Source organism: Vulpes vulpes, chromosome 15, assembly GCF_048418805.1.
Source record: "Vulpes vulpes isolate BD-2025 chromosome 15, VulVul3, whole genome shotgun sequence".
NCBI lineage: Eukaryota > Metazoa > Chordata > Mammalia > Carnivora > Canidae > Vulpes > Vulpes vulpes.
Genome location: NC_132794.1, coordinates 46,970,953 through 46,987,573, shown reverse-complemented (window position 1 = coordinate 46,987,573; position 16,621 = coordinate 46,970,953). Strand labels below are relative to the sequence as shown.

At 40.4% G+C, this 16,621-nt stretch overlaps 1 protein-coding gene across 11 annotated transcripts in view; it reads right to left on the bottom strand.

Annotated features, from left to right (window-relative positions):
* EIF2AK4 (eukaryotic translation initiation factor 2 alpha kinase 4) overlaps window positions 1-16,621 on the bottom strand; it is a 100,090-nt gene that overhangs the window by 65,922 nt on the left and 17,547 nt on the right. For 6 of the 11 annotated variants that reach the window (XR_011997333.1, XR_011997332.1, XR_011997330.1 and 3 more), the window contains 6 exons: window positions 14,713-14,815; window positions 11,436-11,588; window positions 9,615-9,695; window positions 8,287-8,435; window positions 3,966-4,081; window positions 105-262 (listed from right to left, as the gene is read on the bottom strand). Coding sequence is in view for 8 of the 11 variants with exons in the window: in XM_025998445.2 (XP_025854230.2) it covers window positions 105-262; window positions 3,966-4,081; window positions 8,287-8,435; window positions 9,615-9,695; window positions 11,436-11,588; window positions 14,713-14,815 (760 nt within the window). In the remaining 3 variants the exon portion in view is untranslated. The remainder of the gene's footprint in view (window positions 1-104; window positions 263-3,965; window positions 4,082-8,286; window positions 8,436-9,614; window positions 9,696-11,435; window positions 11,589-14,712; window positions 14,816-16,621) is intronic. The other 5 variants (XM_025998447.2, XM_072738236.1, XM_072738237.1 and 2 more) reach the window with 3 other exon arrangements.

Here is a 16,621-nt window from a genome sequence, read left to right as displayed (position 1 = left end):
GTTAAAAGCCCAGCTATTTTGTTCTGTTACCTCATCAAGTTGGGCATGGGGGGTAGGGGGTAGAGGGGAGAGGCCTCTGCTCAGGGGACCCCTGGGATGCCCACCTGCTTTTTGCACTTATCAATCTTCTCCTTCTCTTGACTGGTAAGGAACGGGCCCATTTTTTTCTGCCACCGAAGGACCCACTCATGCAATGACACAAAGTTGCCAGTGGCCGTTTCCAAAGCATTATAAACTAATTTTCCAAGCTGCTCATCACTGCCTGCACATTGAAAGAAAATATGATGAAATCTCACTGGTCTGCTTTCTGCTGGGGTCAAGAAAGAGGGGCTATATCTTCATTCATGCATTCAACAGTGGATACCACATGCAAACTATAAAAAATGATTTCATATAATATACGCTCTGTTATAATCAAATTTTTAATATTTTATAACATACTCTGAACTCTTAAATATTAATTTTTACAAATTGACAATAATTGACTATAAGATTTTAGCATCAGATCAGTGTTTTCCTCTACTAGCCATTATTCACAACGTGACTTTCATGACCGGTTCACTTCTGATGACCATGCCTACCCTCATGTGACTAATGACCAACTAATGTGATGAAAGGAATTTGGAAATAGGCGCAGTCCACTGAGATTACTCCACCAAGGTAGATTACTGTGCATAGGAAAAACAAGTTTTAACAATTTCGAAACTTCAACAGATCAATGATCTTATAAAATGCGAGTATATGCAACAAATACAAACTGGCCACTGGTTTTGGGGGAAGGAACCAGAAATGAGTTTAAATTTGAAGCTAGAAAGACAGACATATTTATTTAATAATAGGTATATGGTTTCCACTCATATCTGGGAGAGTGAAATTTCTATAACACCAATGTTTATTAAAGACTGTGATAGAAAATTACCAAAAAATTGGAAATGAAGAAAAGTACCACCCACAATATCACCATTTTCTCTTCCACTTCCCTCTACTTTTTTTCTAATTTACCAAATCATAGCATATATGACAGGGTTTCTTACCCTTGACACCAGGACATTTTAGACTAACGCTTTTGCTGAAAAGGGGGGTCTTGTGTACTGCAAGGTGTTTAGCAGCATCCCGGGCCTCTACCCACTAGATGCCAGTAGCACCCCTACCCTAGTCTTAACCATCGAAAATAGGTCCACAAATGTCCCCCAGGGGACAAAACTACCCCCAACTGAAAATCACTGATATATAGTATTTTGTCTTTTTCCCTTAGTACATAAATGATAGTTTTCAAAAAAAAAAAAATGATACTTTTCCATGATGCTACATTGTCTTCATAATGAAAAAAACTGTTCCAAAGAAATGATGTACTTATTTTTTCCATTTAAAAATGCAAGGTAACCTGTATTTATAAGACAAAGTAGTCTTAGCAAAATTACTTTAGAGAGGGCAGCCCCAGTGGCGCAGCAGTTTAGCGCCACCTGCAGCCCAGGGCGTGATCCTGGAGACGGGGGATCGAGTCCCCTGCTGGGCTCCCTGCGTGGAACCTGCTTCTCCCTCTGCCTGTGTCTCTGCCTCTCTGCCTCTCTCTCTCTCTCTCTCTCTCTGTGTGTGTGTGTGTGTGCGTGTGTGTGTGTGTCTCTCATGAATAAACAAATAAAATCTTAAAAAAAAAATACCTACTTTAGAGAAGTGTGTCTGAACTAGTTCACCTAGACTTTTTAATGGAGAAGCAATTTTTAACCTCATTAGAAATGCTGGCAACTTAAAAAAGAAAAAAAAAAAAAGAAATGCTGGCAACTTAAGAAATTTTAATTAAAATGATCAGTTATGCTAGTTATAAACAACTCCTGACATTCTGAGCCTAAGGCAAAAAAACATATTCCTTGATGTATGAATATATTTCAACCTAAGGAAGCAACCTGTGGAATGTGGGGTTTAAGCAGTACACACTGGGAGAGACATGATTTTAATATGGGATGGAATGTGATGTGATTTACATAAAGCCTAATTAAATGTGTGTGTCATACAGTACAATGTCTCGCAATATGTATCTCCTCAATTGGAACCCAGTGGGTATCTCCTAATTGCTGGCTGGAGGGGTTTTTCTGTATTGTGATTTTGTTATCACCACCCTCTTGTCACTTTTTCATGATGGGGATAATAAAAGGGACAAAAGAACACATTGCAATGAGGCTGAAGGAAGTGTGTTACCAGAAGATTTCTTTTTTTTTTTTTAATTTTTTTTTTTTATTATTTATGATAGTCACAGAGAGAGAGAGAGAGAGAGGCAGAGGGAGAAGCAGGCCCCATGCACCGGGAGCCCGATGTGGGATTCGATCCCGGGTCCCCAGGATGGCGCCCTGGGCCAAAGGCAGGCGCCAAACCGCTGCGCCACCCAGGGATCCCCCTTACCAGAAGATTTCTGACTGCAACTCTATTTAATGATCATTTGTACAGACGGTCTCCATAGTGCTTTATCCATCAGCTTTCTCTGCTTCTAACAGCTTTAAGTGGAAAAACTAATGTTAATTAGTTCAGCTTTTATAAAACATTTCCTAAAAAATCAGGACATATTTTAAAAATCAGACCTGTTGTGAGAAAGCTAATAAATAATTTACATGATGGTTTTATTAAAAAATGTTGACTACAAATGTGTCCCCTAATGAGGGTATTAACTAAGGTAAATTGGTCTAATGTGTACCAGTGAGAATTAGAAACTAAGCGAAGGTAATAAGCATCTGGATTAATTTGCCTTCCTGGTTTCTCCATATTATTGAAAGCAGTGAGTTTTATGTTAACAGTTTGGGAGCCTGAAATGCCTCTAAGTCAAGGACAGTCTTAGGTCCAAGGTCATGAACCTACTTAAATGGTTGCTTTGTCTGAATAGGGCACACTCTGTGTACACATGGTCTTGTACAGTTCAGGCTGCTTTCTGATAGCCAAGGTTAAGTGTTCAGTTCATAGACTCTTCAGATATCTGGTTTGTTCTCCCTTTTATCTGCTGCTTGCTCCTGGTAACTCCCCTGCTAATTTGTATCTCCTTAAAGGGCATGGGAAAAAGACACCAAAAGAAAGTAAATTCAGGGATGCCGGGTGGCCCAGCGGTTTAGCGCCTCTCTTCGGCCCAGGCCATGACCCTGGAGACCCGGGATTGAGTCCCACATTGGGCTCCCTGGATGGAGCCCTGCTTCTCCCTCTGCTTGCATCTCTGCCTCTCTCTCTGTGTGTCTCTCATGAATAAATTAATAAAGTATATTAAAAAAAAAGTAAATTCATATAGATAATTTGGCTGTTAGCTTTGGTAAGAATATTCATGCGATTGAAAATTAAATTGTCAAAATCACTACATGCAAGTGACCCCTACACCAAGTAGTGGCTGTATCTGAATGGCTGATAAAAGATATACACTTATGCAAAAAAGTAAATAATGAAAACTTGACTTTAACATAAACAATCCAAATCACAAATTGCTAAACCAGCTTTATTCTAAATAGCCCTTAGTAGACAAAATTGCTAAGTAAGACAGATGGAAAATAAATAAGCTGGTTTTCCTGGCCAGCAATGCCAAGCAGGAAAATGCTATTGAGATGGGTATCAACTTTAGAAAATTACACTTGGTCATTTTATTACACATATTTTATCAGCAATTGATGCACATGATGCAAAATTCTAGCGATTCTTATTTTCGACCATTTTGGTTTCAAAAAGCTTGAGGAATTATAATAATGACAAATGTTAAATGATCTTTAAGCTAACAATACTTCCAAGAGCTTAGGTTTTAATTTCCATTTTACAGAAGGGGAAACCTAAGCATTTTCTCTTTCTGGTCATTAGCTAACAGGAACTAGAATGACTTACTGAGTTGATAGCCTTCCCTGGACCACACTGCTTCAGACAATGCAGTGTCCGTTCCACCCCATCCTTCCATGATTAACTTTTGTCGCTAGAATAATTTAAATCAATTTAGCGAATTTACTCACCAATGCACCTCCCTTTGTAAACCATGAGCTGATCAGGACTACCCATAGAGAAATACAGGACTTCACAAGAGCCAGAAGAATCTTCACTACTACACAGAGAATACTGACGTTCTCGCCTTCAAAACAAATTTAGACAATGATTTTTTTTTTAACTTAAGATTAACACAGGAAATTCTTGCCCCTCTGTTTTCTCCTGTTTACTACCCCATTCACTGTCTAATATCTATCTCCACTATGAACTGAGTTCAAGTGCTAATGGGATCGGTAGCACCCCACTCTATTGAGGTCCTCTCCATATGAACTCTACAGATCCCTAAATCTACGTCTGTGCTGTCCAACAGGGTAGCCACTAGCCACATGTGGCTATTTAGATTTAATCAAAATGAAATTAAAAATTCAGTTCTGAGCAGCCTGGGTGGCTCAGTGGTTTAGTGCCACCTTTAGCCCAGGGCATGATCCTGGAGACCCAGAATAGAGTCCCACATTGGGCTCCCTGCATGGAGCCTGCTTCTCCCTCTGCCTGTGTCTCTGCCTCTCTCTCTCTCTCTCTCTCTCTGTGTCTCTCATGAATAAATAAATAAAATCTTTAAAAAAAAAGTTTTAGAGGGAAAAGATGAATCATTAGGAGTGAAATAAATGAAATATTGAGACTTTTCAAAGTTTAAGTGTCAAGAAAACAACAAAAGTGGTACAAATAGAATAGAATGTATAGGGACGCCTGGGTGGCTCAGCGGTTTAGCGCCTGACTTCAGCCCAGGGCGTGATCCAGGAGTCCCGGGATCGAGTCCCACATCGGGCTCCCTGCATGGAGCCTGCTTCTCCTTCTGCCTGTGTCTCTGCCTCTCTCTATCTCTGTGTCTCTCATGAATAAATAAATAAAATCTTTAAAAAAAAAAAAGAATAGAATGTATAACAGTGGTAATCATTCTGAAGGATAAAAAGCAAATCTCATAAAGTCTGAGAAGGAATAGAGGCAAAAGCCAGTGGCACTGATGTTTCCTATTTTCACCCAAGAGATGTATATATATTGGGTGCTCATATTGTCTATTTTAGACTCATCCAAAATTGAGTTTAGAACAACCTTTAGGAACCTAATTCATTTATGAGTAAAACAGCTTATGAACTGCATCAGAAATAACCATCCCTGAGACACCTGGGTGGCTTAGTCAGTTAAGCACTGGACTTTGATTTTGGCTCAGTTCGTGATCTCAGGGTTGTGAGATCAAGCCCCACGTTGGGCTCCACTGGGCTCTGCACTGGGTGTGGCGCCTGCTTAAGATTCTCTCTCTTGGGGCAGCCTGGGTGGCTCAGCGGTTTAGCGCCACCCTCAGCCTGGAGACCCAGGATCAAGTCCCACGTCGGGCTCCCTGCATGAACCCTGCTTCTCCCTCTGCCTGTGTCTCTGCCTCTCTCTTTCTCTCTCTGTCTGTCTCTCATGAATAAATAAAATCTTTAAAAATAAAAAAAGATTCTCTCTCTCCTTCTCCCTCTGCCCCTTCCCCCACTCCAGCTCCAAAAAAGGAAAAAAAGACAATAAATAAATAGCTATCCCAATGCAAACAAATGGAATTTAGAAGCAGTAACAGTGGTCTCATCATCAAGGGTCTATTTGAGATTACAGAATGTTCACAGGGGGTTGCAATATTATTAGGAATATCACCCATGCAATCAGTTTTTCCAAGTAGCTGTGTTATTCAAAGATAAAGGATGTTTTAAACAAACTGCCAAATATTTTTTTTAATTAAGTCAGGTCTTTTTTTTTTAAATTTTTATTTATTTATGATAGTCACAGAGAGAGAGAGGCAGAGACATAGGCAGAGGGAGAAGCAGGCTCCATGCACCGGGAGCCTGACGTGGGATTCGATCCTGGGTCTCCAGGATCGCGCCCTGGGCCAAAGGCAGGTGCCAAACCTCTGCGCCACCCAGGGATCCCAAAACTGCCAAATATTATTAACTACATCTTCTAAAGGACAGAGAATTAGAGATAATTCAATTTTAGAAAACTAAATTAGGTGCCTAGGAGCTTGATGCCTGAAAACAAGAAAAGGTGAATTTTTTTTAAAGATTTTATTTATTTTAGAGAGAGAGAGAAAGAGAGAGTACAAGCATGGGGAGAGCAGAAGGAGAGGGAGATGATCTCCAACAGACTCCACATTAAGTACAGGACCCAACATGAGGCTCAATCCCAAGAACCTGAGATCACTACCTGAGCCGAAACCAAGAGTTAGTCGCTTAACCAACCGTGCCACCCAGGTGCCCCGAAAAGGTGGTTGTTTTTAAAAGCCAAGTAGCAAGAAGAGAGGTGGCAATCTGTCAAAGGGGGACTTAAGAATTGGGCTCTCATCCAAAAGACTGTTCTGCCAACATGACTGATAGGGTAGTTGGTTGGACCAGTATATGAAAAAGGAGAATCTCACCTGAAACATGGAGGATATCCTCAATTTCCTGCCTAATTCATCAAGATGCCACAGAAAACTAGCTCTTCATTCCTTAGTTTCAAACTCAGGGCAGTACTGAGAACAGAAAGTAAGAATTCTCGACACTGCTTAAGTTGAGGTGAACTAGTCTATGCCTCCAAGGAACCACGTAGAGAAACAGTGATCAATGGAGAATCACAAGTTTGGAAATATTTATCAAGGATTCACTCCTTTTGGGCAGCCCTGGTGGCTCAGTGGTTTAGCGCCACCTTCAGCCCAGGGCCTGATCCTGGAGACTTGGGATGGAGTCCCACGTGGGGCTCCCTGCATGGAGCCTGCTTCTCCCTCTGCCTGTGTCTCTGCCCCGCCCCCCTCTGTGTCTCTCATGAATAAATAAAATCTTTAAAAAAAGAAAAAAGAAAAGGATTCGCTCCTTTCCAACCCACGTCCTTTATATACTTCAGTGGTTCCCTAGCTTTTTGGGGAGAGTGCAGGGAATCCCATGTCTTATACCTTTCGGAATCTGTTCTCTATAAGGATGAACAGCCAGCAGTTACATTAACTGGTTTGAGGATCAGGAAAACAAGCTAGGGGACACTTGGGTGGCTCACTGATTGAGCGTCTGCCTTTGGCTCAGGGCATGATCCTGGAGTCCCAGGATCGAGACCCGCATCAGGCTTCCTGCATGGAGCCTGCTTCTCCCTCTGGCTATGTCTCTGCCTCTCTCTCTCTCTCTCTCTCTGTGTGTGTCTCTCATGAATAAATAAGTAAAATCTTAAAAAAATAAATAAGCTATAAAAAAAAAAAAAAGGAAAACAAGCTAGGAGACGAGCTGATGTTTGATGGTGGAAACAGGTAATACATCCTAGACTCTAAGCTACACATTAGTAAGCTGCATAAAAGGTGGCTGCGAATCTGTGGGAAATGATTCTCTTCCATGAACTCCTTACAGAGACTTTTCTTCCCCCTTTGGCTTCTCCTAAAAAGTCCGAAGTACCCAGTTATGAGGTGTAACACCCCTGGAAAGAAGACAGGGATCGGGGAGGACTGTGTCTGTACTTCACAAAATTTGACACTGAATTATATACTTGAAAATGTTTAGTTTTATGTTATTTGATTTTCTTTAAAAAGTCATTCCTTCAAGGGGGAAGAAGGACAACTTGAAAGACACAGAAAATGAAGTTCTTCCACAAAAGCAATGATTCATCCGAGAAAAGCTGGGCTAAAAGGCCTGGCCCTTGGGGCACCTGGCAGGTTCAGTTGGTGGAGCATGAAATTCTTGATCTTGGGGCTGTGAGCTAGGGCCCCACGGTGGATACAAAGATTGCTTAAAAATAAAATATTTAAAAAAGAAAAGAAAAGGCCAGGCCCTTGAGTATCAAGGCTTTAAGTTCTACTAGAATACTGACTGGTTTTCTGTTCTTTTGTTTTAAATAACAGAAACCTTTTGTTAAATAAAGCTTTACTGGTTTCTTATAACTCACAGAAAAAGAAAATCAGAGTTGTCCCGATTAAAGAGGCTGCAGACTGGGACACCTGGGTGGTTCAGTGGTTGAGCATCTGCTTTTGGCTCCTGGGTGTGATCCCGGATCTGCGATCGAGTCCCACATTGGGTTCCCTGTGAAGAGCCTGCTTCTCCCTCTGCCTAAGTCTTTGCCCCTCTCTCTGTGTCTCTCATGAATAAATAAAATCTTAAAAAAAAAAAAAAAAAAAAAAACTTAAAATTTAAAAAAAGGATACTCAGATTTAGAACAAATGAAAATCTTCTTTTACACTATTAAGATGTATAGCCTTTGAAAACGTTACCAAAAATATTACTTGAAAATTCCATCACATGTTGCTACAAGTTGTTTTATTTTTTCTACAATCTTCATCTTTCCTAATCAGAAATCCCACGGACTTACCTAGACCTTCCAGAGGAGTTGGTCCGATGTTTACCATTTCCTACAAAGTCAGGAGAGCCTCCATGTAGAATGGCAGATATTCTGTGTCCTCCTGGGTCTTTCCTAGAGTTTTGATCTTGGTTTGACAAACTAGCAATTTCCAAACGCTCCTAGAAAAAAGAAAAGTAAAATCGACTTTAGATACAAGTCATAAATAGGAGACAATCATGGTACATAGTCATTAGTTCAGTAGAGAGTGCAAATTTTATTTAAGCTGAATGCTTTCAAGTGTAATAATATTAAGTTGAACTTAACTTTTAAAAATTCAATGTCCAGAGTGTATTGGTTCAAGAACTGATAATATCACCAGAATGTGAATTTTCTAAGTGAAAATGCTTAGAATCTTACAAGATGGGTGAAAAGTTGAGAGAAGAGCAAGAGAGGGAGAAGACAAGGAAGAGGCATGCAAAGAGAGAATAAAGTGGCTGGTGGGCAGGTGGGATCAGAGGAAGACAGGGCTGATGGAAACAGTCCTATCACCTTACATTTATGTATGGCTCTGTACTTTCAGAAAGGGCAGGACATTTATCTGTGGGAATAACTACATGAGAAGGAAGGGAAGAGTCATCGGTCTCATGTTAAGGGATGAGGAAAATGAGTCACATTTAGTGTCACCTGTCAAGGTCAAAGAGCTGGCAGTAAAAACACCAAAGCTTTAAAGCCAGGTGCTGCTTACTTGGACATCACAATGTACACCCACCCATTACCCCTTAGAGTTAAATGCCATAATTCTACAAAAGAGTATAATTTTCTCTAGAGTTCTCTAAACATGTGTAACTGTTACGTTGACCGTGTTGGACTCAAGAAAAATATAGGAAAAAGGACTTCATCCTTTTCTACCACTGCTTTTTTAATCTGCCTTGTTGGATCCTTCTTTTCCATTGCTGAATACAATTTCCAGCGGATCTGTATGATTTCCATTCACTCTTCAGTTGAACAAATAGTTGTATTTTCCAAGTACATACTAAGAATTCCAGTCTGGGTTAATTATCAAAGCTTCGATCTTTGCTCTCCCTTGACTCATTTTTTTTGATAAACTACTGTCATTCCATCAGCCCGCGTCATCTTCAAATAACAAAAAACTCTAAATCTTGCTTCCATTTTGGGCAATCTGGAATACACAATGAGTGATATTTGGGGGATTTTTTTTTTTTTTTTTTTTTTAGTGCTTCATTTCCAGCTTTACTACTGATAGTAACACAGGAGAGGAAAACATTATCAATGGTAATAGAAACATTTTATGTTTCACAAAATGTAGACTATTTAGTGTGGTACAATTGATAGTATACCTGCTTAGCCATTTCTTTTCTTTTTCTCTCTTCTTTTATCTCTTCTTTCCTTCTTTGAATCTCATGAAGGATTTCACGTTGCTGAAATGAATGATAGTGCATCAAATACCATTCTCTGAAACCCAGACAACATATAAATTCCACAATCACAAAAACTCTTTTGCATTTCTTTTTAAGATTTTATTTAAAGGAGAGAGAGAAAGAGCATGAGCAGGGGGGAGGAGCAGAGGGAGAGAATGACAAATACACTCCATCGCAAGGGTATGACCTGAGCCAAAATCAAATGAGTGACCTGAGCCAAAATCAACAGACACCCAACTCACTGAGACACCCAGGCGTCCCCCCAAAACATCTTTTGCATTTCTATGATTCAAGCCCTCCTTCCTAAAAGGCCTGAATACACAGAACCTTATAACAAGCTGTCATTATGTCGGTTTCATCCGTTCTTATACAACTGTTGCTTCCTTTTAGTAAGGTTTCAGGACTGTATGGGGAGGGGTGCTGACTCCCCTCTCTTCATGAGAAACATTCACTACAGCACCACCATGGGCCTCCCTGTTATCCCCACCTTGTTCTAGCCCCTCCTCTTTAACATCTGCCTATCTATAGAGAACATGTACTAGTGTCTGCTCTCTGCTAGAGTGTGGGACCAACTTGGTGCAAGCAGGCTGAGCTGTCCCTGGTGCCTGGACCTGGGGTGGCAGTGGCTCAGGAACCATCCCTGCATGCCACGGACTTTTTGCTATTTTCTCTACTTTTCTCAACATTAAATTTTCTAATCTCCATCCATTTGACTCACGTAACTATTGCTCAAGTGGGACTGAATTTAGGTTGGGAAAAATAGTGTGTTGTTTTTTTTTTTTTAATGAGTCCCCTAAAATTCCAGGTTGTAGATATAAAAACCATTAAGAGACTCACCAAAAACTGCATTAGCAATAATACAAAATGAAAAAAATACTCAAAACTTGAAGGTAAACAGTATACCAAGATCTTGATAGCTAAATAGTCACTAATAAAAATGTGCCTTCCTAGAAACAATGAAAATATGGAACTTTAAACCCTACAGAATAACAAGGCTACACAATTAAATAGGAGATGAGAAGTAACAAATGAATGGCAGCCACAAAGAGGTGATAACATGAGCACAAAATGAACAAAATGAAGGGGGAGAAAAAGCAGAACCAAGAGCAAGAACCTAAGAAAAGCATAGTAACAAAACCCTGGAAGTAACTGCAAGAACAGTAACATCTGGGACACCTGGGTGGCTCAGGGGTTGAGTGTCTGCCCTTGGCTCAGGGCGTGATCCTGGGGTCTCGGGATCAAGTCCCACATTGGGCTCCCTGCATAGAGCCTGCTTCTCCCTCTGCCTGTGTCTCTGCCTCTTTCTCTCTCTCTGTTCTTCATGAATAAATAAAATCTTTAAAATTAATTAATTAATTTTAAAAAAAGAGGGAAGAAAATAGCCTGTAAAGCTCAGTGAATTGTTGCACAGCTTTACAAGCTCAGAAAGACCACAAGAAGTTTGGTTAAATGAACTTTTTTCTTTTCTTTTCTTTAAAGATCAGGACTAGACTGAGGGTTCTAGAAGCAGCTAGATATTTGTTGGGGAGGAAACCACTTGTCACATTTCTGTTTCTCTTTGGGCTCCTCTCATACATATCTCCAGTTCTTTTTTTTTTTTTTCTTTCACATCTCCAGTTCTTGAAGCAAATGCTGAGCAAAGCCTAAACAAAGATGAGTGTGTAGGCAGAGATGGGAGTAAACACTGACAGCAGCTCCCGGTCGTCTGGGCCCGGTTACCAGTAGTGACAAGGCTCTCACCTCCTGCTCTACCTTCTGCTTGGCCTCCAACAGCCTCCGCTGCTCCTCCTGAGCCTGCCTTTCCAGCATTTCCTCATGGAAAGACTTGGGAGGGGGCTTGTTATGCTCGCTGAGAAATGACTGCACATGGTCGGCCAGTTCAAATATCATCACCTTAACGCATAGAGAAAAATCAACCACAAACGGTCAAATAATGGGAAGATGGAACCCAAGCATGCAGGCAATCAGGGGCCCACTTAAAACGATGATGGTCACTTTGATATGACACGTTCTAAATTAGGTGTATGATGCAATCACAGCAGGAAAAAGCTTTTCCAGGCTCACCTTATTGTGCTATCAAGACAAATCACTATCTAGATAAATAAAAAGCTTCACTTTTCTTTTACAGTCCTATTCAACTTTATTGGCATTTTCTGTATAATAAATCTGATAAAAGTTTTCTGTACAAATAAATCTGATAAAATATTTAACAATGCATAAAAATAAAGTACTTTCCCAGCTAGAGAACCTGTCTACAGAACAAAAGCAGAAGGATCACTGCCAGCATGAGGGCTTTCATCCATCTATACAGCATGCTAAAAACATTCTTTGGGGTATGGAGGCAAATACTTAAAACGCCACATCATCTCCCTGCTAGTAACCGGCCAGTAGGAGGCTAATCAATACTAAGAAAGCATTCCATTTCCACTTAGGGAAGCATTCATGGATACTACCAGAAGAAAAAATATCCCCCTCTCAGACATTGTTTATATGAACATAGGAGCCACTTTCTCATACCTCCAGGAGTCATGAATCATATCTGGGCTGGTAAAATCATAAAACCAGGGTTTCTGGGACCCTACACTGATTCACTGTCCCAACCCCGAAGAGGTCAAGAGTGTCAAGCTTTTTCTGCAGATGATGACCACCACTCTGACATTTCTTTTTCCTCAATTACAGTAGAGCAGTTTAAAAAGTCTTATTTCTTAAGGGACTTAAAAGAGGGTGATAACTAGTAATAAAAGTCACTGTACACAATATAAAGTTAGTTCACATGGTGTTCATTCACCTTTCTCTCAAGGAGTAAATGCCAGGACACCAGTTTTTATTGGGGGAAGTAATGTTTTTTGTTTTTGTTTTTGTTTTTTTTTTTTTTTTTTTTATTATAACAGAGGCTGTGGCATTCACTGGATATACTTCACTTTACAGTTGACAAATACTAATCTAGAGTCTAAGAGGCATATTCTTCTAAGAAAAGCTCTTTTAGGGACGCCTGGGTGGCTCACCCTGAGCTCCTGCCTTCAGCTCAGGACGTAATCCTGGAGCCCTGGGGTCGAGTCCCACATCGGGCTCCTTGCATGGAGCCTGTTTCTCCCTTTGCCTGTGTCTCTGTCTCTCTCTCTGTGTCTTATGAATAAATAAATAAAGTGTTAAAAAAAAAAAAAAAAGAAACGAAAAGAAAAGCTCTTTTAAGAAAAGCTGGGGAAAAAAAAAAAAAAAAAAAAAAAGAAAAGCTGGGGAAAGTAGGCAGTTTCTATTGTATCAAAGAGAAACCACTTATACACCAGAAAGGGGACAGGAGCCAAGCAGTGGAGAGTTTTTCTTTTGCCAATCAATTTAAATTACTAACATTTTCTGAACAAAGACTAGATGAAAATAAGAACTACTGTCCAAACTGGCTCTCATTCCTCTCTCCCTATATGTCTATACAGCTGTTTGTCCTGCTCCTCTCAGTGCTCTACTCAAATGTGACTTCATCAGAAGCTTCTCCTGACCTATTTATTTATAACAGACATTCCACTATCACCTCACGATACATATCTGTATTAGCCAGCATTTTCCAAAGAAGCAGAACCAATAGGATTGGGGGTGTGTGTGTGTATGTGTGTGTGTACATGTGCACACAGGTGTGTACAGCAAGAGACTGATTTTAAGAAATTAACTTATGCAATTATTATATTATTAATATTATTATTATTAATTATTATAGAGGCTGAAAAGTCCAAAATCTGTGGGGTAGCAACAGGCAGGAGACCCAGCAGGTATGGTCTGACCTGCTTCCAGAAAAGCCAGTCTTTTTCAGTTAAAGCCCTCAAGCAATTGGATGAGGCCCATCCATATTACGGAGGGTAATTTACTTAACTCAAAGTCTACTGATTAAACCTCGGGCAGCCCTGGTGGCACAGCGGTTTAGCACCGCCTACAGCCTAGGGCGCGATCCTGGAGACCCTGGATCGAGTCCCACGTCAGGCTCTCTGCATGGAGTCTGCTTCTGCCTCTCTCTCTGTGTGTCTCTATGAATAAATAAATAATCTTTTAAATAAATAAAATGTTAACCTCAAAAAATTTTTTTAAATAATAAATGTTAACCTCATCTAAAAAATACCTTCAGAGAAACATCTAGAACAATGTTTGTCCAAATATCTGGGTACCGTGGTCTAGCGAAGTTGACACATAAAATCAACCATCACAACGCCTATTAGATCACAGCTGAAATAAAAAAGTGATAACACCAAACGCTGGCAAGGATGCGGAGAACCCGCATCACTCACATATTGCTGGTGGGAATGTAAGGTGGTACAGCCAATCTGGAAAACTTTGACAGCTGCTTACAAAATTGAAATGCAGCTTTTATATATCGACACTTGCACTCCTGGGCATTTAACCCAGAAAAAGGAAAAATTATGCTCACATAAAAACCTATAGATAAATGTTTACAACAACTTTTTTCTTCTTTTTTTTTTAAGAGAGAATGAGAGGGGAGCACCTGGGTGGCTCAGTGGTTGAGCATCTGCCTTCAGCTCAGGTCGTGATCCTGGAGTTCTGTGATCAAGTCCCACATCGGGCTCCCCACAGGGAAACTATTTCTCTCACTGCCAATGTCTCTGCCTTTCCCTCTGCATCTCTCATGAATAAATAAATAATCTTTAAAAAAAAAATCAGGTTTGGATGTCCAGTCCAAAGTGTGCCAACATATGGCCAGGTTCACCTGCTCTTTTTTCTTTTTTTTTTTTTTTTTTTAAGATTTTTATTTATTTAATGGACTCACATGGACTCTTCTCAGAAAAATTCTGAAGAACCAAGGTACCATCCATAGATACTCTACAATGCATCATTCATAAAAACTGTACATTAACAATGTTCTCCTTTGTACATATCAATAGGAAACAAACCATTCTAGTCAAAATTGGGTTTGAGCTGCCACAGAAAAGCCTCAAGCCTAACAAAAAGCAGAAAGGCAAACACTGGTGACTGGGATGAGATTTCTACTATCCTCTTACAGTTGAATGTATCTTACCTCTCCACAATGTTTTTTGGCCACTTTCTCTAGGTGGGATTTTAACAAATGAACACTTTCATTTGATAGACCTTTGGCATTCTTTAACTCTATTTCAGGGACTCTGGAAAAGAAAGAGAAAAAAAGAGTTACTCCAAAAAGTATGACCTCTTTGCATTAATATTTGCTAGATCCAAGCAATGAGCACAGGGATTTCATATAGGCCACTATGCCCCCAACAAAATCTTCCTTCATCTCAAAGGACTGCAACTGTATCCCAGCAACTCTGTGGACACAGTGCTGGATGTGGAAGTCACCTGTGGCCCGTAGGGGAGAATTACCAGACTTACTGGGCTGATCCCACCTTGCCCCACAACATCAATTAACCCAGCTCTTACAGTGGCTTACTTGTGTGCTCCAGCATAAAGCAAGACAAGTACAACCAGGCCTGGTGAAGCCTCAGATGGGGCACCAGGGTAGCTCAGTCAGTAGAGCATGTGACTCCTCTTCTCAGGGTTGTGGGTTCCAACCCCATACTGGGTGTAGAGATTACTTAAAAATAAAACCTTAGGGCACCTGGATGGCTCATTGGTTGAGCATCTGCCTTCGGCTCAGGTTGTGATCCCAGGGTCCTGGGATGGAGTCCTACATCGGGCCCCCTGCATGGAGCCTGCTTCTCCCTCTGCCTGTGTCTCTGCCTTTCTCTCTGGGTCTCTCCTGAATAAATAAATAAAATCTTAAAAAATAGGGATCCCTGGGTGGCGCAGCGGTTTGGCGCCTGCCTTTGGCCCAGGGCGCGATCCTGGAGACCCGGGATCGAATCCCACATCGGGCTCCTGGTGTGTGGAGCCTGCTTCTCCCTCTGCCTATGTCTCTGCCATTCTCTCTCTCTCTGTGACTATCATAAAATAAAATTTAAAAAAATAAAATAAAATAAAATAAAATAAAATATTAAAGAAAAGAAAAACAATGAAGTCTCAGTGATCCATCAAGCATTCCTACCATGTGCCATGTCACATCACTCCTTCTGATGTCAATGAGGTGGAAATGCTTGCTCATTTACTCATATCTGAATCTACCTGGGTGTGCTCTGCACACTCTTTGCTATTACAAAGATGCGGAGCACGCTCCTCTTCTCCCTGCCCAGCATGACAGACACTCAACACTCTATTCAAAGTACACAGCCACTCCTCAGGTTCCCCTTGATTCCCAACCAACAGATATCCAGTAACAATTCATCAAATAGGCTTCATTTAATTTTACCGAAGAGATGAGGACTCTACTTCCTACCAAGCATTTCTGAGTAACTGAGGGTATTTTTAACTTGAAAAAGGCTTCATGATTCTCATCTCTACATTCTCTCAATGCTTTGGTGTGGTAGATTGCTGCAATCATGATCTACTTGAATAAATGGAAATCTGACAGAAAGAAATTTATCTATATGAGAAAAGTAACAGAAATGCCATACAGCCCTGAGTCTGTGTATGGTCCATCTAACCCAGGACTCTCAGAGGCATTAAGAACTATTTTGGAGAAAAAGAAAGTTTTCCTGTACCATGTCATCTCAAAGAATAAGAATGCTCCCCCAAGTCAAGCTTACGTAATTTATTTTTAATTTAGTAGTCATTATATAGCAAGATTAACAGAATGATGAAAAATCCACCTATAATAAATACTAATTAAACTAAAAACTGTCCAGCTTTCTCTATATACCACTGTCACAAAATTTATAATTTTATACGCTATTATAATGTCTACTTTGTAGCTTTTTACAATAATTTCCATGTTTTTTTTTTAATCATCCTATAATATTGTTATCAATTGGACACATCAAGGTTTATCAGAATGGTCCTCCAGCAAAGTGGTTTCCAACCAGGGATAACTGTGCCCCCAGGGGTTACCTGTCAACGTGGAGGGCAGAGAAACTCCA